This window comes from Podarcis filfolensis (genome assembly GCF_964270895.1).
Source record: "Podarcis filfolensis genome assembly, chromosome: 5".
Lineage (NCBI taxonomy): Eukaryota > Metazoa > Chordata > Lepidosauria > Squamata > Lacertidae > Podarcis > Podarcis filfolensis.
In genome coordinates this window covers 8585094-8611756 of record NC_139608.1, presented here as the reverse complement: position 1 = coordinate 8611756, position 26663 = coordinate 8585094, and the positions used below count along the sequence as shown (strand labels likewise).

The 26663-nt window shown below is 46.1% G+C and overlaps 1 protein-coding gene across 1 annotated transcript; it reads right to left on the bottom strand.

Annotated features, from left to right (window-relative positions):
• Positions 1–9302: 9302 nt before the first annotated feature.
• AHSG (alpha 2-HS glycoprotein) lies at positions 9303–22449 on the bottom strand. Its single transcript, XM_083612960.1, has 7 exons — positions 22074–22449; positions 19716–19826; positions 17295–17379; positions 15527–15693; positions 14309–14419; positions 11959–12075; positions 9303–10274 (listed from the first exon to the last, which is right to left on the bottom strand). The coding sequence occupies exons 1-7, from the start codon at positions 22290–22292 to the stop codon at positions 10020–10022; spliced, it is 1065 nt and encodes a 354-aa protein (XP_083469086.1). The 5' UTR covers positions 22293–22449; the 3' UTR covers positions 9303–10019.
• Between the last annotated feature and the right edge of the window lie 4214 nt (positions 22450–26663).

Sequence of the window (26663 nt, the reverse complement as noted above, 5' to 3'; positions counted from 1 at the left end):
CTTTTGAGGTAAGTCACTAATATTTGCTCTTCACCGTGGCCAACACCTTTGAACCTGGACATGCAAACTGCAAACAGTGAGTCAATGATTAGAAGGTTGTGTTCACAGGTTGAAAATGTGATTTTCTAACCAGCTCTGGACCCGTGTCCTTGGCTTCAGATTGAAGTCCGCAGAAAACATCTAGCAGTAATGATGCCAAACTAACCATTTGTTATATAAATTCTGGGCAGGGGCCGGATACAAGAAGATCTATGGTGCAATCCTTTGCAGGTTTACCAAGAAGCAAGTCACACTGTTTCTGAGGAGGATGTTCTGTTACACACCAGAGGCAAGTGTGTATAGGAGCGCGGCCTGGAAGCGAACTTATTACCCAAGCAACACACACTTTACAAGTGTTGGTGCTGACCTTTAAAGCCCTAAACAGCCTTGGCCCAGTATACCTGAAGGAGCGTCTCCACCCCCATCGTTCAGCCCAGACACTGAGGTCCAGCTCTGAGAGCTTTCTGAAGGTTCGCTCACTGTGAGAAGTGAGGTAACAGGGAACCAGGCAGAGGGCCTTTTCGGTGGTGGCGCCCTCCCTCCCATCAGATGTCAAGGAAATAAATAACTATCTGACTTTTAGAAGACATCTGAAGGCAGCACTTTTTAATTTTTAATGTTTGATGTTTTAAATATTCTTTTGGGAGCTGCCCACAGTGGTTGGGGAAATCCAGTCAGATGTGCGGGGTATAAATCATCATCATCATCATCATCATCATCATCATCATCATCATCATAATATGAATCTCAGTGAGAGATTGTGGCAAGAATGGAAGGAAAACACCGTTTGCCACCCCTAAAAGTCATGTTAACTTACCACTGCCAGACTATCTAGAACCACAGAATTGTGGAGTTGGAAGGGACCATGGGAGTCATCTCTGATATGTGGGTGTCATGATCTGGGACCCAGGTAGATGTCGTGGCCCAGGAAGTATGTCAGAACCAAGCACACCAATGCTCTCTGTCTTTTGCTGAGACTGGACCCACCATGGGCCTCTCACTTCACCTTATCAGGTCAGTAAAACATGCCAAGAGCTCGCTGGCCTTCCGCAGAAGACTGGGGGCTGCCATCGATGCCAGGAGAACCACAAATTCTCCTGACCCATGCAAGTCTTCATGTAGCAGATAGCAGAAAAAGGCACATTTTGTGTGACCGTTGCTTAAAGATACCCGTTGCCATAGCAATTAGGAGCAGGCTGTTCTGACCAGTGAAATTTGTTTTAGGCGTCCACAAGCTGTCCATGCGCTCTGTTCTCCAATCATATTGCTGAAAAGGATCATGCATGAGGTGATCCCGGATGCAATTGTTATAAAAGTGTTTTGAATTTTGTATTCGGGTTCCAGAATTTGGAGAATTCCTCTGGACTGCTTATTCTCGCTGCGGCCCGCAATAAATACGAACTCTTTCCACGATGCTGCCGCCTTTATTTGGCTAAAGAGAACCGGCGAACTTCCAGACCCCCCTTTGTAGGGTAACAGTCCAATCCACTGCAATGCAGGCATCTTTTGCCCAACATGGGGCTCACAAACCCATGACCCTGAGGTTAAGAGGCTCATGCTCTACTCAAATCTTAGGCATTTTTGTTTTGCTTACTCCCAGCTACATCAAAGGCTGTTACCTGTTAGGATATTTCCGTTCCACCTTAAAAGGGAGCAGGATGTTTGTATAACACCCTGCGTAAGTTCCTGTCTCACAGGATGTTTATGCTATATGTTCCTTTCGATTCTGCCTGTCTTGCCTGAGCAGTCGGAGGAGACGGTCATGATTTCTTTGTTCTGACCAATGCCTAATAAACTGTATATATGCAGTTCTGCTCTCATGCTGTGCAACTTCTGTTGTGTGAATTCTGCTGAAAGAGTGTGCTCTAAGCCAGAGGCTTAGTGTCGCTGAATTGCTGATATTGCCTGACTACGGGAGGTCGATGGATCGTCCGGCATCCGAGCTTGGGGCTCAGATGGACTCTATCTCCCTGGCAGTATCCCAACAACAGGTTTCGGGCCCAGATTCACGGCACTTGCAGGAGAGTAAAACAGCGACAGACTGCTGAAAGGTATGTGGGAAAAGTGAAAGTAAAGACTTTTCGTTGCCGCGGAAGAAGTCTTTGATGTCCGGCACAATTAATTGGCCTGGGAGCCGAGCCAGAGGCATCGTGATTTATGAGCTGCCAAGATAAGAAGTCTTTGGAGGCATAAAGGCTCACGGCTGGCGTTAAGAGGTGGAATGGAGTCTTTCCAAGCCTCTGAAGCTGCTGAGTGTCCAAAGTTAAATGGCCACAATTATGAGACCTGGGCTAAATGGTGTGAGAGTTTGCTGCGTCAGTTTGGAGTGTGGCATACTGTGTCTGAAGCCCCTCCAGTTCCTCGGACAGAGAAATGGCAGAGCCAGAATTTGAGGGCCATGGATGTTATTGTCTTATCCGTCTCTCTGGAGGAAATAAAGACGCTTGCTGGAAATCTCACGGCACGTGATATGTGGGATGCTTTGAAAAAGGCCCACCAGCCAATAATCCCAGCCCAATGTTTGAATGCATCGGAGGTCCTGGCTGTTTCCCAGAATGCTAGTGAATGCAGGGATGCTGAGGGCACCGATTGCAAGCTGCAGGGGGAGCTGACTGTGATGTCATCCCAGGCAGCATTCCAGCCTCCAGAGGGAGCCAAGGAGTCGGCAGCTGAGAGCTCTGTTTCTCGTGGGAACCAAGGTCAGAGCCTTTGCAGAGGCCGGAAGACCAGACGTAAACAGAGCAAGATGCTTGCAGGTGGCCAGGAGCAGGGGGGCAAGTTGCAAAAGCCCACGCCAGTGGAAAACAAGGCTATGTTAGCTGGCACAGCTCCACCAAAGGCTAAAGGCACGTCTGATGGCCAGGAGCAGGGGGGCAAGTTGCAAAAGCCCTCGCCAGTGGAAAACACGGCTATGTTTGCTGGCACAGCTTCACCAAAGGCTAAAGGCAAGCTGCAAAAGCCCACGCTGGTGGAAAACAAGGTTTTGTTTGCCAGCAAATCTGCTTCGAAGGGGAAGGCCAGGTTTATTGTTGACTCTGCGGCGACGCGCCATCTCACCAAAGACCGCCATCTGTTCATCTCCTTCACACCTCAAGATGGAGAGGTCCAGCTGGCTGATGGAAGGACTTTGCAAGCTACAGGAGTTGGAACTGTGAAACTTGAAAGTCTGAATACGACGATTAGTAATGTTCTTTTTGTTCCAGGAGCTGTGGACAATTTGATTAGTGTACCACAGCTGACTCGGCGTGGTTTTGAAGTTTCCTTCAAGAGGACTATCTGTGTCATCAGAAAAGGCAAAGAGGACATTTTGCATGCAAAGTTGATGGATGGTTTGTTCTGTCTAACTTATGATGATGTTGCTGTATCTAATGCTGATACTTGTTGTGTTGCACAAACTAACAAGGTTCTTCATGCAGGTTGCATTCATGATGCACATCGAAGATTTTGTCACCTCTCTTGGCAAGCGCTAGCCAAGATGCCTGGGTTGGTTGAAGGTTTGGACATCAAACCTTGCAAATTTCACATGAAATGTGTATCTTGTGCAGAGAACAAGGTGAAGGTTGCTCCAAAAGGCAAGGAGTCTAGCAGGCAGGCTTCCAAACCCTACCAGTTAGTTCATGCAGACCTGGTAGGTCCTCTAGCGCCCTCTTTGGGAGGAGCAAGGTACTTCATGGTTCTAATTGATTCTTTTTCCAGGTACATTCATGTGTTTATGCTCGAGCAGAAATCGCAAGCATTTCCTAAGTTCAAGGCATTCTGTGCTTGGTTGGAGAATGCTCATGGTAAACGTATTGGCTGTCTGTTTACTGATCGGGGCGGGGAGTTCACTTCTCAGCAGTTTGAAGCTTTCCTGACTGAGAAGGGAATCCAGCATGACTTGTCAACGCCTAGATCGCCATGGATGAATGGGCTTGCGGAGAGAGCAAATCAAACGTTGCTGCAAGGCATAAAAACCTTGTTGCATGATGCCAACCTCCCTGAGAAGTTTTGGGGGGAGGCTTTGGCGAATTTTGTTTACACTTTTAACAGGAGACTGTCATCACCTATCGGCTGCACTCCCTATGAGAAAATGTTTGGGAAGCAACCTAATGTCAAACACTTGAAAATCTTTGGTTCTGACATGTGGGTGCACTCCCCACAAAGCAACAAGCTTGGGAAGCGTGGGGCACATGGTTTGTTCATGGGGTACGATAAAGGTGCATACAGAGTATGGATGACTAACTCTAAATCCATAAAATTCACAAGGAGTGTTGAGTACAATCCCAAGTGGGGGGAAAATGTGGGAATTTTCCAGAGTTACCCAGAGGAGGATGAAGGTGATGTGAAGAAAGCAGATCATGCTGAGAAAGCTGAGGAAACTGAGGATGATGATGATGATGATGATGATGATGATCAGAGTTCGGATTCCAGTTCAGTGGGCGGCGCTGCTGCTGCTGTCAGTGACAGTGATGACACAGCAGACTACAAGAGCGCAAAGGCCTCAGTCAGACCATCTGATGCGTCTGACAATGAACTGGAAGAACCACTGTTCACCATTGGTCACTTTTCTCCTAAGAAGGAGGAGATGAGTCCAGAAGACTTGCGTCTAGTTCGCAGGTCTGAAAGGGCGACCAAAGGCAAACCTCCAAAGAGATTTGCTGATGAGTTTGCTAAGATGGCAACTGCTGTTCTTAGTAGCTCGGAGAAGGTGTGGGAACCTTCTAGCTTCAAAGAGGTCCAGGAGTTAACCTCTAAAGATGCTGAGCCTTGGCTTAATGCCATGAAGGCTGAAGTTGATTCCTTGAATAGGAACCAAACTTGGGAACTGGTACCGGTAGTCCCAGGAATGAGACTGGTTGGCAGCAAATGGGTCTTCAAGGCCAAGACAGACCAGAATGGCAAGGTTGTCAGACACAAAGCCAGGTTGGTTGCCAGAGGTTTTTCACAGGTACCAGGGCAGGATTACCACGAGACCTACTCACCCACGGTCAAATATGAGAGCATTCGGCTGATGCTCAAGATCGCTGCGGAGGAGAAACTGCATGTTTCCCATCATGACATAAATACAGCTTTTTTGTACGGGATTCTGGGGGAGGAGCTGTACATGCTTCCACCTGACGGGATGCAGATACAGAAGGGAATGGTCTGTAAACTGCGGAAATCCTTGTATGGTCTCAAGCAGAGTGCCAGGTGTTGGAACACAAAACTCACTGAAACGTTGCTTTCTCTAGGTTTTCACCAGGGCAAAGCAGATCCATGTGTGTTTGTCAAGGAGGAGGGGCAAAACAAACTGTATTGTTTATGTTTTGTTGATGATCTTCTGATGTTTTGGAAGAATCAGGCTTTCTACCAAAGCACCCTAGCTCAGCTGAAGGAGCACTTTGACATGAAGGATCTTGGTGAGGTATCCAACTATCTTTCTCTGCAGGTGGAGAGGGACCAAGCAGGTAATTTTCTGGTACACCAAACACAGAAAATTGCTGATGTATTAACCAGGTTGAATTTGGTTGATGCAAACCCAGCAGACACACCGATGGTGACAGGTTACCAGGTAGACAGTACTGCTGAAGCGTTTTCTGACACAACGCTGTACAGATGCATTCTAGGCAAGTTGAATTTCATTGCTAGATGTTCAAGACCTGACATTGCTGTAAGCACTAACCTGCTTAGCAGACATGCTAACAATCCTACTGTTCAGGATTGGAAAGCTCTGAAGCGCATAGCCCGGTATTTGAAAGGGACTATGCACTACAGGCTAAGGTTCACCAGTCAGAAGACTGGAGGTCTTGAAATCTTTGCAGATGCAAGTTTTGGAAGTGACACCACGGATGGTACAAGCACTTCTGGAGTATGCTACATGTACAACCACTGCCTGTTTGACTGGTTGTGCAAAAAGCAGACGACAGTTAGCCTAAGTTCCTGTGAAGCAGAACTCAATGCTCTGTCATTTTCACTCATGGATTGTGAATGGTTGATGCAACTGTTTAAGGACATTGGGGTTTCTGTGAAATGTCCTATACAAGTGTATCAAGACAATAGATCTTGTTTGGCTTTGCTGAACTCGGAGAGTTGCAAGCAAAGGACCAAGTACTTGCAGATTAAGCTACATCGTGCAAGAGAGTGTATTCAGAAAGGGCTTATTCAGGTGTCCTACATGCCAGGAAATGAAATTCCTGCTGATCTGTTGTCTAAGGTTGTTAACAGAGAACAACTGAAGGTTTACGCACAAAGGTTGCAATTGGGTTGAACCACAGGTACTACAGGTTACACGGAAAGGGGGAGGATGTTAGGATATTTCCGTTCCACCTTAAAAGGGAGCAGGATGTTTGTATAACACCCTGCGTAAGTTCCTGTCTCACAGGATGTTTATGCTATATGTTCCTTTCGATTCTGCCTGTCTTGCCTGAGCAGTCGGAGGAGACGGTCATGATTTCTTTGTTCTGACCAATGCCTAATAAACTGTATATATGCAGTTCTGCTCTCATGCTGTGCAACTTCTGTTGTGTGAATTCTGCTGAAAGAGTGTGCTCTAAGCCAGAGGCTTAGTGTCGCTGAATTGCTGATATTGCCTGACTACGGGAGGTCGATGGATCGTCCGGCATCCGAGCTTGGGGCTCAGATGGACTCTATCTCCCTGGCAGTATCCCAACAACACCTTCACAAATCATTTCCCAATTTTAATGTTGGAAATGTGGCCAAAAAAGAGAGAAAGACCAAAAAAAAAGAGAAAGACCATACTGGAGAGCCAGTGTTGTGTAGTGGTTAAGAGCGGTGGACTCGTAATCTGGTGAACCGGATTCGCTTCCCCGCTCCTCCACATGCAGCTGGGTGACCTTGGGCTAGTCACACTTCTCTGAAGTCTCTCAGCCCCACTCAAATCCAAACTTTATTTTTATTTTTATTTTTACACTGCAATTCTAAAAAGGTTTATTTACCCAAATCCTACGTGTGTTTGTTTTACATACTCTCAGGTACATAAAAGTTGTTTACCTGCCCCTGATGTTACTTGAGCAGTTATCTGTCCAGTTATACAAATGAACTTGCAGCCTTTGGAACATGGCGGTCTAGAGCTGTAGCCAGAGAACTGGGGCTCTTATTCCCTCCCCTTGAGGGAAGGGGATTTTTTTCCTACTGCTGCTGAACATACCTTGGAAATTGGGTGGACATCAGCAGCTGCAGGGAGCTCTCTTCCCTCCTTCCCCCAAAAAGTACGATCTGTTCCAAGTGCTGTTGTGCTGCAGAAATAAGGGGGAAAGGTTACTCTTGCACCATCTATTGACCAAAGGAACAAGGACTACCAACTGCGATTCAAGCAAGAACATCAGCAAAAGAAGATCAACCTGGCCATATCAGTACCATGTAAGTTCATCTCCTTGTTCTGGCCCTGAAGCACAGATCTTCTTCCTCTGCCTTTCTGGTCCACTTCCCTTCCGTTGTGTCTGTTTAGGCAAAATAGAGTGGTACTACGACTTCCCTTGATCTGGACACTATACTTCTGTTGCTGCAGCCTAGTATAGCATTAGCCTTTTTTTGCTGCTGTATCACAGTGTTTACCCATGTTAAGCTTCTGGTCCGCCAAGACCCTGAGATTCTTTTCACATGTACTGCTGGAAAGCCAGGTGTCCCTCATACTATATTTGTGCAGCTGGTTCTTCCTAAGTGTGCAACTTTTTATCAATATCATTTATACAAAATGTAATTTCTTTCAAAAATAATGATAGGCAGGATGCAAAGTGTTTCTTTTTTAACTAAACAAATTCAGTTCATAGCATCTTCTGGCAACAGAGTTAGGTGAAATCTTGGGGAGGCATTGCCCATTGGAGAAGACTGCCCTAAATGATGACTAATGACCCCCCCCAATCTGCATGATAATGTTAAAGGTTTGGAGGTCAGTGTGGATGATACTCGTAGGTCCCTTCGAAACCTGTGATCCTGAATAGCTGAGGTTAGAATGTATAAGAGGAAATGAACCAGACGAACCAGTTCCTTTGTTAAGGTAATGGCCTCAGCTCGCTTATTAAGTACCACCATTTACATGTCCAAAGAGGCTGCCCTGTTGCCATAGAGACATATGGGTAGGCCTTTACCCACCTCACCTGGCTGGATGCCATATCATCATCATCACCATTTTATTATTTACACCCCGCCCATCTGGTTGGTGGCTTCCAGCACATATAAAAACATAATAAACCATCAAACATTAAAATCTTTCCAATTCAGGGCTGCCTTCAGGTGTCTTCTAAAAGTTTTGTAGTTCTTTATCTCCTTGAGATCTGATGGGAAAGCATTCCACAGGGTGGGTGCCACTACCGAGAAGGCCCTCTTGCTGGTTTCCTGTAACTTCACTTTTCGCTGTGAGGGAACCGCCAGAAGACCCCCAGAAGTGGACCTCAGTATCCAGGCTGAGTGATGGTGGTGAAGATGCTCGTTCAGGTATAGTGGGCTGAGACCGTTAAGGGCTTTAAAGGTCAGCACCAATACTTTGAATTATTGTGCTTGGAAACGGTGAAGATCCTTTAGGACCAGTGTTATATGGTTCTGGTGGCTACTCCCAGTCACCAGTCTAGCTGCGATAAGAATGGATGAAGCGGGGCTGTGTGTGAAGAGAGTTTGGGGCGGATGCTGGAAGCTGGGAGACAGAGGCTTGTCTTGCTCACTGCTGGACTCAGAGCTGTGGCTTGGGGCCTTCCTAGAAATCCAACAGGGAGGCAAGACCTGTTGGAGTGTTAATGCTGTGAGCCTCTCCATCCTATGCTCAGATTGTATTTACAGTCATACCTCGTGTTGCGTTAGGTTCATGTTGCATCTTTTTGGCTTGTGAACACAGCAAACCCGGAAGTGTATACTTCGGGTTTCACTGCGTGTGCGTGCGCAGAAGTATCCTGCACGCTTTGCGCATGTGCAGAAACGTCCTGCACACTTCACACATGCACAGAAGTGCTCTATTGCGCTCCGCGCTTGCGCAGAAGCGCCGCTCTAGTTGCAGACTTTTCAGAACGGATCGTGTCTGCAACTAGAGGTACCACTGTATGTGTAAATAAAACCACATACCCTAAAGACACTACAGTCTCTGTTGACCTTCATTCCAAGGAAACTGAACCCTGGAGTTTCCTTTCGCTTGGAAATTGGGGTACATGCCACAGTATGTTCAAGCCTTTATATCGGGAGAGGGAAACATCTGGCCCACCAGATGTTGCCTAACTGAATCTCCCACCATTCTTGGCAAATGCAACACTGGCTCAGGGCTGATGGGAGTTTAGAGGTGGGAAAAAAGGCGAGGAGCGTTTTGAGTTTCGTGTTTTATTTTGGAAGCACCTTTGTTTTGGTTTGCATATTATTAGAATATGCTTTTTCCAGCACGGTCTCCATAATGTAGCACTGCAATTTTGGACACTGGGGAAGGAAAGAACAGTAATTCCTAGAGAATACACCTGATATATCACTGCGGTCCCTTCTGTCCGGTGCTGTGTATATTCTTCCCTTTCGAAAGGAGAAACCCCAAACCACACCTGCTTCTCCACCCAAGAGTGCCATGAATCTGTCAGCTGAATAGTAGAGTATGCAGATTAGCAAATTGTTATGTAATTTGCACAACTGATCCTGCTTCTGCCACCCACCAAAGGGAGGGACAAGGAATGACACACAGGACAGAAGCCCCACCCTAATACTGCCCCTCCTGCCCCTGAGTTTTCCACCAAGCATGGAGTCCTCGTTTTCCACCTTGCATCTGTCTAAAGGAGGCAGAAACTAAAGATAGCAGGGAAGCTAGAAAATGCAGGATCTGTCAGAAGCACCAAAATCTGCACAGGTAGAAAGCAGGCTGACACAATACTCACAGCCTTTCTTAGGACAGGCTTGGCTTTTGGGGGGGATGTGTGTGTGAGAGAAATTATCACTATTTTGCTGCAAGAATGTGAGTTCAGGCTTGGGAGAATATACAAAGGCGTTTCATTGACCGGGCAGGTCCCGTAGTTTCTATCAGCTCTCGCAAGCAGGCTCTCCTATATCTTAAAGTGGCGAATCCTCCCTGGGCATAAGGGTGGCACAATTGCTGGGAGTGGCACAGCTTCCACTGCTCTCTTGACGACAGGCTTTGTTGCCGCGATGGCTGGAGCTTCGGCAGAGTGAGATTCATGGGACGCGTGCGTGTCGTTGTGCGAATGGATGAGGTCAAGGACCCTGCGGCCAGTTCCAGGGGAAGGGATGTTCTTCCCAAGATGATGCAAGGAATGCTCGATGAAATGGGAACCGCCGGCCTAGAAAAGAAAACCATTATGTCTCGTCTGCTGGCCCTAGTCAGAACACAGTCCAAATAAATAAATAAATAAATAACATACAGACCACTCAGCTTGAAGCTCTGAGCAGGTGCAAATCTCATGAGGTGCAATGACTTTCCCCACCCACTCCCATAAAGAAAGAGGGCAGGGGAGATATTAGGGTTGCCACCTGCCCTGTAAAATACAGGACTGTCGATGTAAAATGCCAGGTCCTGTATTTCAGGTCTTCATCTCTCTCTCTCTCTCTCTCTCTCTCTCTCTCTCTCTGTGTGTGTGTGTGTGTGTGTGCCAAGTTAGGGATTCTCTCCAAATACAAGTGTTTGAAAGGTGTGGGAAAGGTCATGTATTTAAGCTCTGCGTAGCCAAGCACAGACAGATTTACAAATTTGTGTGTGTGACAAATTGTAGAGGGACCATTCTGTTAGGCTGCAAAAGATTGTAATGAATTGCTTTGAAGTCACTTTAGCAGCAGATGGGGGGGGGGAGTCGTCCCCTAACCATTCTGCCCTGCCCTGCATTTTGCCAGAGGAAAGGTGGCAATCCGAGGAGACATACCCAGAGATCTATACGGCTTGTGTTTCTCCCCAATGCACAGCCTCATGGCCCTACAGAAGGATGAGCAGGAGGCAGAAATCCTTCACCATTAACAGGAGGAGCTTTGGTCACCAGCATGGTGAAATCGCCACTTCTGTTGAGCCATTAAAAGTCCTCTGTTGTGTCTGGGCTCCCGGCCAGCAAATTAGACCTCTTTCACAGAGGTAAATCTAGATGGGCAACCTAATTCAGCATTTTAAAAATGACAATGGTTCACTGAAATAAATAAACCAGCCGGTATTTGTGCTGATGAAAGGACCTCTTCCTATGTATGGCAGGTAATTCTGTTGCTTAAGGTGGCCCAGGCGGTCTTTTGGGGTGGGCCCTTGTATCTCCTCCCCCTTCCCCGCCTTTTCAACTAATGCATGTTTCTTGGATTATAGGGCAGCTGAGCACAGTGGTGCTAAATACCGACCCATCACCCACCTTAATTCATAGAATCATAAAATTTTAGAGTTGACAAGGGTCATCTAGTCCAAACCTTAGTAATGCAGGAATCTTTTGCCCAACATGGGTCTTGAACCCACAGCCCTGAGATTAAGAGTCTCATGCTCCACCAACCGAGCTACCAAGGCATGCACAGAGACATAGACACATGCATATGCAAGTTTCATGCAGATTTGTGCCACAGACCAATGCCCTGAGTCTAAGTACCTAGCAATGCCATGAGTGCTAGGAAAGGGGTGCAGCAGGACTGCAACAGGGACGTGGGTAGCAGCCTCTTTGGCTCTAGGGATAAAGAATCCCTTTATTGTTCTGCAGGGAAGCAGGGAAGTTGGCCTTGGGAGGAGCTGGGTCAGGGTGCTTCTCTGGAAAAGTGGGTGGGTGGAAAGGTAACGGGAGCCAATTGGGGAAGGCCAAATAATTAGAAACATTCAAAGTCTGGGTGCTACAGGATTTGGTGCAAGAGGAGAAGTGGTTGTGCTTCAAGTCCCAAAGGGCTTTGGTTTCCAAGCTAGCTTTCGTGTACACCATCAGACCCTCCCCAGTGAACCTCAGAGCAAGCAACCGGTTGCGAATTCTCTCTGTGTGTGAATTGCTGAAAACCATGTTTAAAAATTGCACCTACCTGGTGATCATATAAAGCACAATCTAGGGTGATCTCTTCTGCAGGTGGAATGGGCTCACCACCAAGAACAGGAACAGGAGGCAACTGGATAACGGATGCCTTGCAAAACCCATTACGCTTGATAAGGAAGAAGAAAGAGAGAGCAGTTAAGACATCCCCACAGGGACATCCGAAAAGAAAATACTTCATCTCAGCCAGGCAGCATGGTGTAGAAAATTCCACTCATTCCCACCTTCCTCACATAAACCATCCAAAAAGTGTGGGAAACGATCGACTAGAGTGGCATCTGAAGATGTGAGTAAAACCACTTTATTTATGTAGGTTTATATACTGCATTTTTCCATCATTGAAGTTAAGATGGTTTTCATGTTATTCCCAATGAGGTCACCCACCCACCTGTAGATAAGTCCCAGACCTGTTGACCTTTACTCCATACTCAGGGACATACTCAGGGACATTCAGTGGGGTATGCAAGCGTAGTTGGTCTTGCATTCTGTATCACTGATGGGGAGCAAGTAGGCACTGCAAATTAATAATTATGAACAGGTGTGAAGAATGCCCTCTCGACTTTGTAAATTAGAATATGTAAGTGATCTAATTAGAACAATGAAGAAACAAATGGGAAAATAAACATCTCACGCAGGGAATTTACAGGATACAAAACTGTTTTCGTGGATTATTTTTTTTATTGACTATTTCAGCATGAATGGAGGTCAAGAAATCAGTAGCTGTTGATAAGGGACTAAGATCAGGACTGAATGTAATTGGATTAACTAAGATTTTGGAAGCAGGAAGAAATAAGAACTTTGCACCCCGAAACCCAGCACATGGGAAGTCACTCAAAATGTATAATTGGCCATATAATTGATCTATATTTGGATGGGAATTGTAATTTGATATTGAAAAAAATGTGGCTGTTATTGGATTTTAATAATTGAAAATTAATAAAAATTATTTACAGATGGAATATGTAAGTGAACTGTGGGGATTGTGGTCCAACATTCTGAAAGACCACACAAGACTGACATCAGGCGATCAGGGAATGACTCCAAACTGCCAGTATTCTGCAGGAGGCGTACAAGGCAATTCTACTGTTATTTAGATTTGTGCAATTTAAAAGTAAATTGAAGTTCTTTGTTGCCAAGAAATAAAACATATTGCTTTGCAGTTAGGAAAGAGATGGGGAAATGCATTGAAATCCTTGGGGTGAACAAATGATTCATGGCAAGGCATATAAATATCCTGTAAGCAAATAAATATCAGGATGAATGCACATGACCTCCCCTTAAAAAAACCACACAGAAGGAATGCTCAATGAAGTCTATCCTCCTTGCAAGCTCTGCGCAAGCATATCAGGTTGAATGTGCAGTTAAAAAGGTCACCAGGTTTATAGATGCCACCCCAGTTTCTGATTTGATCCTGGAATGTCCTGCATTTCCTTAGGAAGTCCCTATTTTCATCATAGAAATGTTGGAAGGTATGGAGTTATGCAACCCCTGAGCCAAGGAGATGAGTAACTACAGGGCTGCCACACGTCCAGATTTTCCTGGACGTTACTGGGATTTCAAAGGCAGAATTGATATCCGGGGGGGGGGGGATTTCCGAAAGGCGGCTCTTTGTCCTGGATCTTAGAGAAGTCAACCCCAAAACTGTGGTTTTTTGGCTCAAGAATTCTGGTGGTTTCCTTCAAAAAGCTCAACGACTTTGGGGTGTCCTGGATTTTACTTTTTGAAATATGGTGACCCTAAGTAACAATACAGCCTTTAGGAGACAGCTGAAACCAGTAACAGCATGCTGTTCTAACCAATGAAATGTACACAAAGCAGCCCAGTATGGGGAAGTTTCTTAATGTTTAATGTTTTAATATGTGTTTATACATGTTAGAAGTCACCCAGAGTGGCTGGGGCAACCCAGTCAGATAGGTGGGGTATAAATAATAAAATTATCACTCTGGAATGGGACGTCCCTATTTTCATCGGAGAAATGTTGGAGGGTATGAAATCCTCCCTAGAGGAACCCAATGCAAACTTCCAGTGTCTGGCGATTTGAAGTCTGGCAGAGCTAGCAACTCGCTTGTAAACATGGGCCAGATTCAAATCACTTTCACTTGTGAAAAACAGGCATTTCTAGACCTGAAGTCTAGAAATCTTCGAGTTTATATATGTATTTTTCTATAGAGAGCGAGGGACTTGTAGCCATGGAGGTCGGAAATGTGTGGACTTCATTGTTCAAATGCTTTCTTAAAGGCACAGGGGCCCCGCAATGCAGAAGGGCTGGCAGGCCTCATTTGACCACAGGCGTTACCAGTCCTGGAATCTGCACTAAATTAATTGGGATCCCATCCACTTACCGCATGCTCATCTGTCGCCACGTGGCAGTGTTCTGCAGGGTCTTGGGCTTGTTGCCTTGAGCAGTTAGTGGCGGCAATTGCAAACTCCACATGTATACCTAGAGGCATATGCTGGGAACGTAATAAGGAACATTTTAGCTGTCTCTCTCAAATGCCGCAACTGAGCAGAAAGAGTCATACAGAATCTTAATGATATAAATGGACATTTGCAACGCTGGGGCACTTTTGTTCAGTTTCCACTCCCTCCCACCAACCCAGCCTATGAAGCTGCCTTCTAGCAACTCAGACCAGTCCCTCTTTCCAATAGAGGTTATGCTCAGGGCAGCTGTGGGGAACCAGCGTTTTTAGTGGAGCTGGTAGCAAATCATTTCACACACACATCCTTGACCCGTTTCACTGCTTGCCGCTTTGTTCAGGACTCAGTTCAAAGCGCTGGACTGGACTTTTAATCCTCGAGCGCCTTGGGACCAGGCTGTCTCAGAAACCACTTCTCTCCAGATGTTCCCTTCTGAGGCCCTTCTCCAGGTCCCTTCACAGTTGGAGGTAAAGTGAGTGGGCACTGGAAGCAGGGCCTTCTCTGCCATGGCCCCCCCACATTTGGACCATCTTTCCAAGAAAGATATGCCTTAACCCTTCACTACTCACTATTTGCGGCCAACAAAAATGCTCTTAGTTCAACACTCTTGTTTGGACTATTTGTTTTAGAGGATAAGCTTGCTGTCACTACTTTTTAATTAATTGGTGTTGCTTGGTTTTGTTTTTGATCTGTTGTGCCCAAATTCCCTCTGCTCTTGCCTGATCAACTGAAACTTGCTGATGGTCTTCATAATTTGTCTGCCCATTGTGGTGATTGACATGCACTAGGCTAAACGCAATGCAATTCAGAAGAAGGAGTAATAAAAATGAAATTAAAAATGGATTTGAATATTGAATGCAACGAATATTTTGTCTCCCTCCTCCAACTACAGACAGCGTGGACCGCCAGAATGAAACCTGCACACCAGAATGGACCATTTGGGAGCCGAGAATTGTGTTGCAAAAATCTGAAAGAGCAAAAGTAGATGGGATAACTGCGTTTAGATCTGTGCATCAGTACTAGAAGTGCAGATCAGCTTGCCTCGCTTAAACATGTGAACTGAACAATGTCTTCAAACATCCCTGCTCTCTACTCTCTCTGTAATAAGGCAGCACTGCTAGTGGCCCTGTCTGAATACTTACTGAGGTAAACCCTCTTGAAAGCTCAAGGAGCTGGTAGTGGGTTCCATTGACATTTTCAGCGTTGAACTTGGCGAGCCCAGAATTAGCTGCCTCCTTCAACTTAGGGTCATCCAGTTGTGACAAAGGGTTACAATCAGGGCAAACACTGATAATATCTTCAACTGAATCTAAGGAAGAAAAAGAGAAAAGTACAGGATGTTTTTATTTATTTATTTAAGTGAGTAATGCTTTGTTGCTGGCTGCTCCAAAAGGTTTAGGATAGCTGATCAGTTGCTGACATAGGCTGTTGCAGCCATTTTGTGTTGGCAGAAACTTAAGAAATGAACATTTAAGGAATTTATTATATTTTTATTTTGTTCTTCCTCCAAGAACTCACGATGGCCCTGCAAATACCGAGGTCCACCTCCAAGGGCCTTCTGGCAGTTCCTTCACTGCGAGAAGTGAAGTTACAGGGAACCAGGCAGAGGGCCTTCTCAGTAGTGGAGCACCTTCTCATCAGAGGTCAAAGAGAAAACGACTACACAATTTTTCATAGACATCTGTACCAGGAAGTTTTCACTGTGTTTTTATATTATGTTGGAAGCCACCCAACGTGGTGGGAGCAACCCAGTCAGATGGGCAGGGTACAAATAATATGTTGTTGTTGTTGTTTGTATTTTATCCAAAATTGCATAGAAAATGTGCGTGTCAGAAGAAAATGCTGGGCAATTTTCCTGAGGGTTAATAAAAGAAAAGAAAAACCAATTGGCAAACTCATTTGGAAATGTGGAGAAGTGAACTCAAGACTGGGAGAACGAGACACTGAGAGGAAACAGAAAAAGACCTGTTGTTGTTGTTTAGTCGTGTCCAACTCTTCGTGACCCCATGGACCAGAGCACGCCAGGCACTCCTGTCTTCCACTGCCTCCCACAGTTTGGTCAGACTCATGTTGGTAGCTTTGAGAACACTGTCCAACCATCTCGTTGGACCGACCCTACCGACCCATTATAAGAGCTGTGTGGTCCCTTCATGTTTATATCAAGGACAGGGAGCCTGTGGCTTCTCTCCAGATGTTGATATTTGGCTATTGTCCAGGCTGGCAGGGGGTGATGGGATCTGGAGTCCGACAGTATCTGGAGAGCCACAAGTTCTCCATCCCTCGTTCATGCGCATGATTTTGCCAGGACGTGCCTTCCAGACAAAGATACAGCACACAGGTGTACCGAGGGCCACAGGACACACCTGACGGATGTACGTTGTTGTTTTTAAGAGCGCCAGGTGTGGTGACATCCAGTCAGGATCAAGTCCACGTCTCACAGAGCAAGGGTTTAATCTTGTGCTACACAGTCTGTAGGGGTGGAAAGCCCCAGATGTCTCAGGGACAAACAGCACCTGCGAAAGAGTGGTGCTCACTAGGGCTGAGAAAGGGTTAACACCGCCCCCCACATTGTGCTACTAGTTCTCATTGCCCCACCTGCAGCTGCTCTCTCTCTCTCTCTCTCTCTCCCTCTCCCTCTCTCTTTCTCTCTAACTTAGATTGAGGTGGAGAACCTTCTTCAAGCTAGTGGTGCCTTCTAGGAACCCTTCATGAGGCCACATGGAAGGCATCTGAGAGGCAGCGCATATCCCTAGGCCAGGCAGAACGACTCAAGGGATGTGCCAAACCGGGCTGGGGAGAGGTGTGCCCTGGGGAGAGTCATGGTAAATGGGGTGAGTTGGAGCGTGGGGCATTGACCCCCTATTTCTCAGCCCTGGTGACCGAGGACTGCAAAGCAGCCAAAGAGATTACCTGGAGTAGAGTGACATTTGCTAGACAGCACTTTGTAGGCTCCATCCACAATGAGGAGTTTGACGTCGCAGTCCCCTTCCACAGCCTAGCGGTTCAAAGGAAGAGGATTATGGTTGGTTATGATGGGAGCAAAACCCAGTTCCACAGCATTGTACATCATTGTACACCTTGTACGTACACTGTACACCTTGTAGATTGGCCTACGCTGACCTGTTTGGCAATGTTTTGCACCTCAACGTACATTCGCTGTGTTGACAAGGGCCGTCGGACGCTCTAGTCCAAAATATCTGGGGAATGCCTGGTGGGCCAAGGCTGGTACACCATGCTATGCGTCTCCCAGACGCTGAACCCAAAAGTGACCAAAACGCAGCCTAGCAAACAGTCACTGCCCTGGTCACCTATGGTGGGTAAGAAATGCCTCAAGGTAAGCAAACGGTGAAGTTTTTGCAAACTGGAATAATGCTCCCCATACCTTCAGGCTATCCTGGTGCTCCGGTGACTAATATAGCCAGTTTATTGTGCATAGAAATACACAACTAACCATTTATATTGGATGACAATTGCCAACAGATTTTTTGGATTCCTGTGAAGACCGTTGGACAAAGTGGACCTTGACCTGAACCCTCTAGCCATGCCTTATGAACAGGTGTTTTTAAAAAGAGCATGGTGGACTTGGGTAGACTTCATTACAAAACTGCACCATGATCATTTTTCTGTTTGCTTCTCTAGCCACATTGATGCTATTAGTCAACACATTTTTTTATTTTTTTAAAAATCCATCTGTTGAACTTGCATGACAAGTCCTTCAGGCTGGTAGGCTCACGCTAAAGAAAATTGTAATAAGCTACCAGAATTGCCAATGCAGTTGACAATTATAAACAAAGGAGCACGGAACAACTTCCACGAATAGTCAAAGTGGGAAAAGATGCCGTTCTAGAAATAATGAGATAGATTTGAATTACTTAGTTTCTGTCTCGTACTTTGACCAGTTGAAATAGAACTTGGACGACATACCATATAATTCAAAGGAGTCCAGATTTTAAATCAGAGACCACAGATTGAAGCACTAAAGCTTTTATGTGTGGCAAATACTTAGGTTTTGGGAGGTTGTAATTTTTTTTTTTTAGGATGTCTGTGTGATCCCGAACACAATCAACTTTCACTGTCTATTCAAATTTTGGCACAATAGGTTATGCAGAGTCAGTGCAGTGGTCTATCTATCTCAGTATTGTTTACAAGGGCAGGCAGTGGCTCTCCAGGGTTTCAGACAAGGAGATGCTGGAAAATAGCTCATCTGGGATAGCTCATCTGGTAGAGCATGAGACTCTTAATCTCTGGGTCATAGATTCAAGCCCCACATTGGGCAAAATATTCCTGCACTGCAGCGGGTTGGATTAGATGACCCTTCCAACTCTACAGTTCTATGACTCTATGAACCTAAAACCCTCAGCGTGCAAAACAGCTGCTCCATCCAGGGATGTACAAAGTGGGGGGCAGAGGGGGTGATCCGCCCCGGTGCCACTCTGGGGTGTGTGTGACAAGATGGCCCCTGCCTCCCCCCAGCTGTAGAGCAGCCGAGGGCACACACAGTCAGTATGGGTGCTGCCCACGCGGTGTCCGTAAGGGCTGCCGCTCTTGCGCGCCGTCCATATGGGCGTCTGTACGGGCTGCCATGTGTGCGCACTCCGTATGGGATGCCGCACATGCGCAGTCCATATGGGATGTCGCTTGCGCGGCAGTCTGTATGGATGCCGCGCGAGCTGCTGCACTTGTGCACTCCATACGGGATGCTACACATGCACAGTCCATATGGACGCCATGTGTGCGCCACCAGGCAGTTCGCCCCACCCATCAGCGTCCCGCCCCAGGTGCCGGAGAGGGTTCCTCCACCACTGGCTCCATCACTGAGTCGCAGACCTTGAATGTTGGACATCATCACCCGCTGAGGTTTGGGAAAGGTTAGGGTAGCTGAATTCCACTGGAATGAATCAGACTAATCTTTAGCGGCTGGTCGTCCATTAAATTGTAACTCGGTTGTTCTTGTGGACAACCTAGACCTGCTGAAATCCTTGCAATGCGTAGTTGCATAAGTGGAACTTGATTTGATCCATAAAGGCACTTCCCACGCTCTCAATCAAGAGACTTTGTTGAGGTTATATAGCTCAGGCAAGTTAAGCCTTAAAATGTTAAGGGATCCTGAGTATGAACGCTTGCTGTGTAAATTAAACTTTTGTTGGGTGCAACTTTGCAAAGTAAAATCAGCGCCGTCCTGGTGAGCAGGGCAGTTGAGTTCCAAGCAGTCAGCCTGTACTGACATGCCTTTATTATTATTGCTATTAATTTGAATAAAGATATGATGCGTGCACCCAAGAATTCATGCTTAAATTCTCCACAAGGTTAGCAAAAGGTCCAGGAACTCACATGCTGCGTCTGTGGCCTTACGGTACAATTTTCAGCAGGCAGTGGGTTCGACACATGGCACTCAGTCTCCAATAAGTCCAACTCAAGGAAGGCTATCTTCCCAAATGGCCTCTGTGGAGGAGGAAATGAGAGGAGGTGATTAGATTAAAAAAAAGAAAAAAAACTTTCTTACATTTATTTAACCAGCTAAAAGGCCCAAATCCATAGAGTGCTTCACAGTGTCAGTTCCCCCCTTAACAGATGTGCCAAAACAGAAATTTCTTCAAAATGGTATGTCATTGACTTTGGTACTTCCTTCCAGCTCCCTTAAAGAGAAGAGGGCAGGATGAAGGGGAAAGGGAAATCTATCAATGTTTCCTGGTCTGAGAGCTTCTGTAGAGACTTGCTCTGAACTCCTGGCATTATGAAGCTTTCTTGTAAGCCTGGCTTGTTCTTTCCTGTTCTTGAAGCTTATGTTTAATTCAGTGGTGTACCGTGGGTTGTCAGCACCCGGGGCAAGGCAAGTAATTTGCGCCCCCTAACCCGTGGATTTGCGCCCCCTAACCCGTGGATTTGCGCCCCCTAACCCGTGGATTTGCCCTAACCCCAGATGTTGCGCCCGGTGCGGCCGGGCCCCCCTGCACCCCCCACGCTACGCCACTGGTTTAATTTATTTATTTATTGCATCTTATGCCACCTTTTATTCCAAAGTGCTCAAGGTGGCATATGTGGTTAACCCCCTCATTTAATCCCCGCAAGAACTGTGCAAGGTAGGTTTGGCTGAGAGGCACTGACTGGCCCAAGGTCACCCAGTGAGCTTCATGGCTGAGCGGGGATTGGAGCCATCAGTATATAAATGCAACAAACAAACAAACAAACAAACAAGTGGATGTTCCTGGAGAGCGGTGCAGACTTTGAGTGGTGTTCAGCTAAGTACAACTAATTATATCGACGGCTTTTTTCCCCAGCCGGAACTCAGTTCCAACACCTCTCAGGTGGACACCATTGCCATTATAAGAAAACAAGGCGGGTATTCGTGGTGCGTTCCGGCACCTCTTGAAACGAGTGTGCATGAGTAAATTAGGGCTATTAATTTCAGTGGGTCTCCTCTGCATAACTGCCACCCCTTCATCCTCACAGCACTTAGGGTGAACCATTCAGGACATGCACAACTTCAGAATTGGGTAGATGTGCATCTTCCAAATGCAATAGGGACACTCACTGGACAATAAGACATTTGGATGCCTTTAAACAACTGAGTAAGACGTGCCCAGGTGCAATCTACACCAAAGCTTCCATTGTCCGTGTGGGTACACTGAACCCCAATAGCTTCTCAGTGGAAGGTTGGTAGTGAAATAAACCAACATCGAATAAACGATTCAAAGTGTTGGTGCTGACTTTTGAAGCTCTAAACGGCCTCAGCCCAGTATACTTGAAAGAGCGTCCCCACCCACATCATTCAGCCTGGTCACAGGTCCAGCGCCGAGGGCCTTCTGGCGGTTTCATCACTGCAAGAAGTGAGGTTACAGGGAACCAGGCAGAAGGACTTCTTGGTGGTGGCCCCCGCCCTGTGGAATGCTCTCCCTTCAGATGTCAAGGAGATGAGTAACTATATAACTATTAAAAGACATCTGAAGGCAGCCCGGTATAGGGAAGCTTTTTAATGTGTAATGTTCTATTATGTTTTTATATCTCTTGGAAGGCACCCACAGACCCTCCCAGTGTGCAGGGACAGTCCCGGATTTACAGTAGCCATCCCAGTTTCTGATTTGATCCCTAAATGTCTCGCTTTTCCTTAGGACATCCCTTTTTTCATCGGAGAAAAGTTGGAGGGTATGGAGTTATGCGACCCCCCCAAGCCAAGGAGATAAGTAACTATACCTTTAGTAGACATCTGAAGGCAGCCCTGTACAGTGATACCCTGGGTTAAGAACTTAATTCATTCTGGAGGTCCATTCTTAACCTGAAACTGTTCTTAACCTGAAGCATCACTTTAGCTAATAGGGCCTCCTCCTGCTGCCGCGTGATTTCTGTTCTTATCCTGAGGTCTTAACCCGAGGTACTATTTCTGGGTTAGCAGAATCTGTAACCTGAAGCGTCTGTAACCTGAAGTACCACTGTATAGCGAAGTTTTTAATGTTTAATGTTTTATTATGTTTTTATATGTTGGAAGCTGCCTGGTGTGGCTGGGGCAACCCAGTCAGGTGAGTGGGGTGCAAAAAATAAGATTATTATTATGATGAAACCTCAGAATGAAGGTTTTGTTCTGAAGCAGGGTATTGGACGGGTGCCGCACAGTTGAAGATCTTACATAGCCTTCACTCACCCCTCGTATGATCTGGAGAATGACCTTCCTCCCACCCACCAGGAAGCACTTACCCGAGGGAGAACCTTGACCATCTCGATCCTGTTTAGGGCGTACTTGTACCCGTGGTTATTTTTTGCGTTGATGTACTTCACTGCAAAGTCTGCCATGTGCTCCGTCTCAACGTCATCGCAAGCAGGAAACTCTACCTGAGGGAGGACAGGGAGTACAGTTGCACTTGCTATGCATCCCAGGATCAGACCCAGGAGCGCTGGAGCTACCAGTGATCTCATGGCTTCGCCTGCAGAAGATCTAGGGAGGAGGGTTGTGCTGGAAGGAAGGGTGGAAGGAGCCACAGCAGAGCTCCCATTTATAGAAAGATGAAGCACCCGCCTCCCATCATCGGCCCACAAGGAGGCCTGCAATATTTGTTCTGGGTCCAAAAAAGCGACTGCAAACAACAGAAAGGGAAAAGTAAATATGTGCAGGACATTGAGTTAAAGGTTTATTAGATAAGGGGGAAATTGCAAAGTTTGCTAGAAAGAAGATGGCATGGGCAAAAAATCTCAAAGCGTCATTTTGGTCCCATTTGCCAGACACTAAAAGGGCATTATAGGGAATTATGCTGTAGCTCCCTGGCCGGGGGGGGGGGGGTCCAGTGTGGCCTGCCAGGCCATTTCCCCAAACCACACCCACCTGCCCATCAGGTGACATCACTGGTGACATCATCTGATGGGCAGAAGGGTTTGATCCTGCCTTGGCTGCACTGGTCTGTTGCCAGCGGGAAACGGGTTCAGGCAGCCAAGGTGTAACTATTTATTATTGTTGTTTGTTGTCACAAAATGACTCTCTTAAAACCATTGAGTAATCTGTCCTGCTAGGCTTAGTTCACCTTGGGAGGGACTTGGTATTCAAGCCGTTGTCCCCCCTCAGTCTACCTGAGGAGCTCGGCAGGTGAAGAGCCTAAGCTGGTTGCTGCAGCTCAGCCACATGGCTCTCCGAAGCCGTTCTTGAGTTCCTATAATTTAGGAACTTTCCCCACTGTAGTAAAGCCAAGTTTTACTGCCTGTGCAACTTTTCCTGAACGCTGTAAGGAAAAGCACATGAATTTGACCTTTGGAGAGTTTGTAAGCAAACCATTTTTAACTTACCAAATGTGTTGTCCTTTTCGATGCTAGGGGAAGAGGGAAAATGTGGAACTCACAAGGGCGTATTTTAAAGATCTAACAGCTGTGATAGGAGTTTTATGGTCTTAGATATATGGTAATGTTCATAACCGCACATACATAGGTCAGCACAGGAAGACCAACCTGGAACAATTTTGATTCCTAAACTGACCAAATGTTTTCTCTGCAAGGTCAAACTGGAAAAGTCCCCCATTGTCTCTTTCCTCACAAATCCTGTCTTAAGGACACATTTAAGATATGAATAGGGTGTGAACCTGTGACCTGGCCCAGGAAATAAGTATTTTACCACTACAAAAGAATGGCCAGGCTCCCCAGGCAATCCAATCAAGTAACTTGCCAGACAGGAGATAAACTGCGACAGGAGAAAAACAACATGCAAATGTTCTGTTTAGACCGCCTTTTCTGTGATGTATGCGTAATGTTTCTGGGGGTGGTCTTGATCTAGAGGATGGGAATTTCAAAAGTCTTTATAAGCCCTTGCACAGCATTTTTGTGGGTCCTCTTCCTCTCCTGCGTGTGAGGGGAGCACCCTGTTGCAACAGATCAATAAAGATCAAGCTTACTAGCTGCTTTGCTTCTCAATATTCTCTGGTTGGCCTCTGTTATTTTCTCCTACCAATAGGGAACCTATGTAAGGACTCTATATGGGCTCTTGGATACCCCATAAGGGAAAAGGGCATATTTTTATTTACAACACAGCCTATATTTCCATGTTTTACTTTGCTGCTTTTTAGTGGTTTTACATCTCTGCTGGAATTCTCTCACCAAACAGTACTTGCCCAAACCCTGGGCATCCGGGGAAATCTCATTTTACACCCATTTTAAAATATTTGAGCCAACAATTATAATATCATTATTCATACCTCATGTTTTCCCTGACAGGGACTCAAGTCAGCTTACAGATAAAGATAACAATATTTTAAAACTTGGGGGGGGGGGAGGACCAATAATAAAAGCATTGATAGATTTTTCTTTATTAAAACAATACAAATATGAACACTGCGGCACCATCCCTTTCAGTAAAAGCAGTCAGTTCCCCAAAAGCCTGTTAAAAGAGAAACAGGGAAGGCCACCAGCCCATTTGGTTTTAAAAGAGAATTAGGTGAATTCATAGAGGGGAGGGCTATCAATGGCTCCCAGTCAGGAAGGCAGTGCTCAGCCTCCACAGTTGGAGGCAGCAAAGCTCCTGAAAACCTGCTGCCAGAAACCACAGGAAGGGAGAGTTGCCCTTGTGCTACAATCCTGCTTGCTGGTTCCCCACAGGCATCTGGTTGGCCACTGTGATACGATACGATAATCTTTATTGTCATGGTCCCATACAGAACAACGAAATTGAAAAAATCTACAACAGACATTCAGAAACCAACAAGCCTGCTATCCCAGCCTGGTTAGCCCCTAAAAACTCTGATACCCCATAATTGAATATAATATACTCCCATAGAGACTACCTTACACTGCGTTTAAAACCAAAATTGCTTTTGGATAGAAACTGTTTCTCAGGCGGCTAGTCCTAGCTTTTATAACCCTGTCCCTTCTTCCAGAAGGCAGAAGCTGAAAGAGATCATTTCCGGGGTGTGCACTATTCTGCACTATCTTTGCAGCTTTCTTATGACACCTGGAAGCATAGATTTGATCCAAGGTGGGAAGAGTGCACCTAATTATTCTCTCCACAGTCTTTATAACCCTGGACAGCATTGTTTTTTCCCCTGACCGTGCAGCTCCCACACCATACACAGAGACCATAAGTTAATACACTCTCAACAGTACAATTGTAAAATGCCATCAACAGGTCCTTTGAGAGATTATTTTTCCGGAGGATTCTCAGAAAATATAAGACAGCAGGATGCTGGCCTCATTGGGCCGTTGGCCTGATCCAGCAGGCTCTTGTTGTGCTCTTATGTTAAGCAGAACAAAGCACCAATTGGAAGAACTTTCCCCTGCTTTAAGAGGCTGATTCAAAAGAAGCTTTGATGCATAAACATGGTAGAGAGACAGAGACTGTCCTAACTGCTTAAAGACAGAGGAGGAGACTCACATTAAGGGGTTTTGCAAGACTCCTTCTGCTTTCCTTTTAGGTTCCTGATGTTCTTCCTCAAATCAGCACCATCTTGGACCGATTTTTTTTTTTTACACATCACTTGGGAAGATAGGTGAACTAATGCCAGTGTACTAGAAGAAGCAAAGATCACCAGTGTCAAAGCAACGATTCCTCAACATCAACTTCGTTGAACTGGCCATGTCGTCCAGATGCCTGATGATCGTCTTCCAAAGCAACTACTATATTCCAAACTTAAAAATGGGAACCGTAATGCTGGTGGTCAACAAAAGACGTTGAAAGACCGTCTCAAGGCAAATCTAAAAAAATGTAGTATAAACACCAACAACTGGAAAAGACCGGCCTGCGAGTGCTCCAGTTGGAGAACAGCCTTTACCAAATGTGTCATGGGCTTTGAAAACGCTCAAACTCAGGACACAAGGGAGAAACGTGCTAAGAGGAAGGCATGCTTGGCAAATCCACACCGTGATCAACTCCTGCCAGGAAACCTATGTTCCTGCTGTGACAGGACGTGTGGATCCAGAATTGGACTCCACAGTCACTTACGGACTCACTGCTAAAACCGTGTTTATGGAAGACAATCTTACTTGGCTATGAGTGATCACTGAAGAAGAAGAAGAAGAAGAAGAAGGGCCCCATAAGTGCCTAGTGTGTGTGAAATTAAGATAGATAGACAGATGATAGAGATGGTAGATAGATAGATAGATAGATAGATAGATAGATAGATAGAGATAGATAGCGCCCCAATGTGCTTCTTCACTGTGCTATGCTGGCTTGGTCATGTCCACAGAATGGAAGATGGCAGGATCCCCAAGGAACTTGCTTCTGGCACCAGGCCAACTGGCAAAACAAGTCTGCGCTACAAAGATGTCTGCAAACATGATGCAAAGGCTGGCAACATCAGTGCTACCACATGGGAATGCCTTGCAGACCCCAGTGCCTGGAGATGGGCAGTCAAGTTGTGTATCCATAGCAGGGACCAGAGGAGGAATGACCACTGCGAACCAGGCAGAGGGCCTTCTCGGTAGTTGCACCTGCCCTGTGGAATGTCCTCCCGTCAGATGTCAAGGAGATAGATAACTATCTGACTTTTAGAAGACATCTGAAGGCAGCCCCGTTCAGGGAAGTTTTTAATGTTTGATGTTGTATTGTGTTTTAATGTTGGAAGCCACCCAGACTGGCCGTGGCAACCCAGTCAGATGGGTGGCATGTAAAACTATTATTATAATTATTATTACACCACTCAGAGATTGTGGGGGCATGCAACAATAGGTTACATAACACAAGGAGGGGGAGACCATTCCCCTGATGGACAAGGGGATTTGACCCTCAAGGTCAAAAGCTTGGTTTCAAATAAGGGTTAATGGGCAATGTTTAAATCAACATAGCAAGCTTTATCACTTTGAAAATTAGCCAAACCC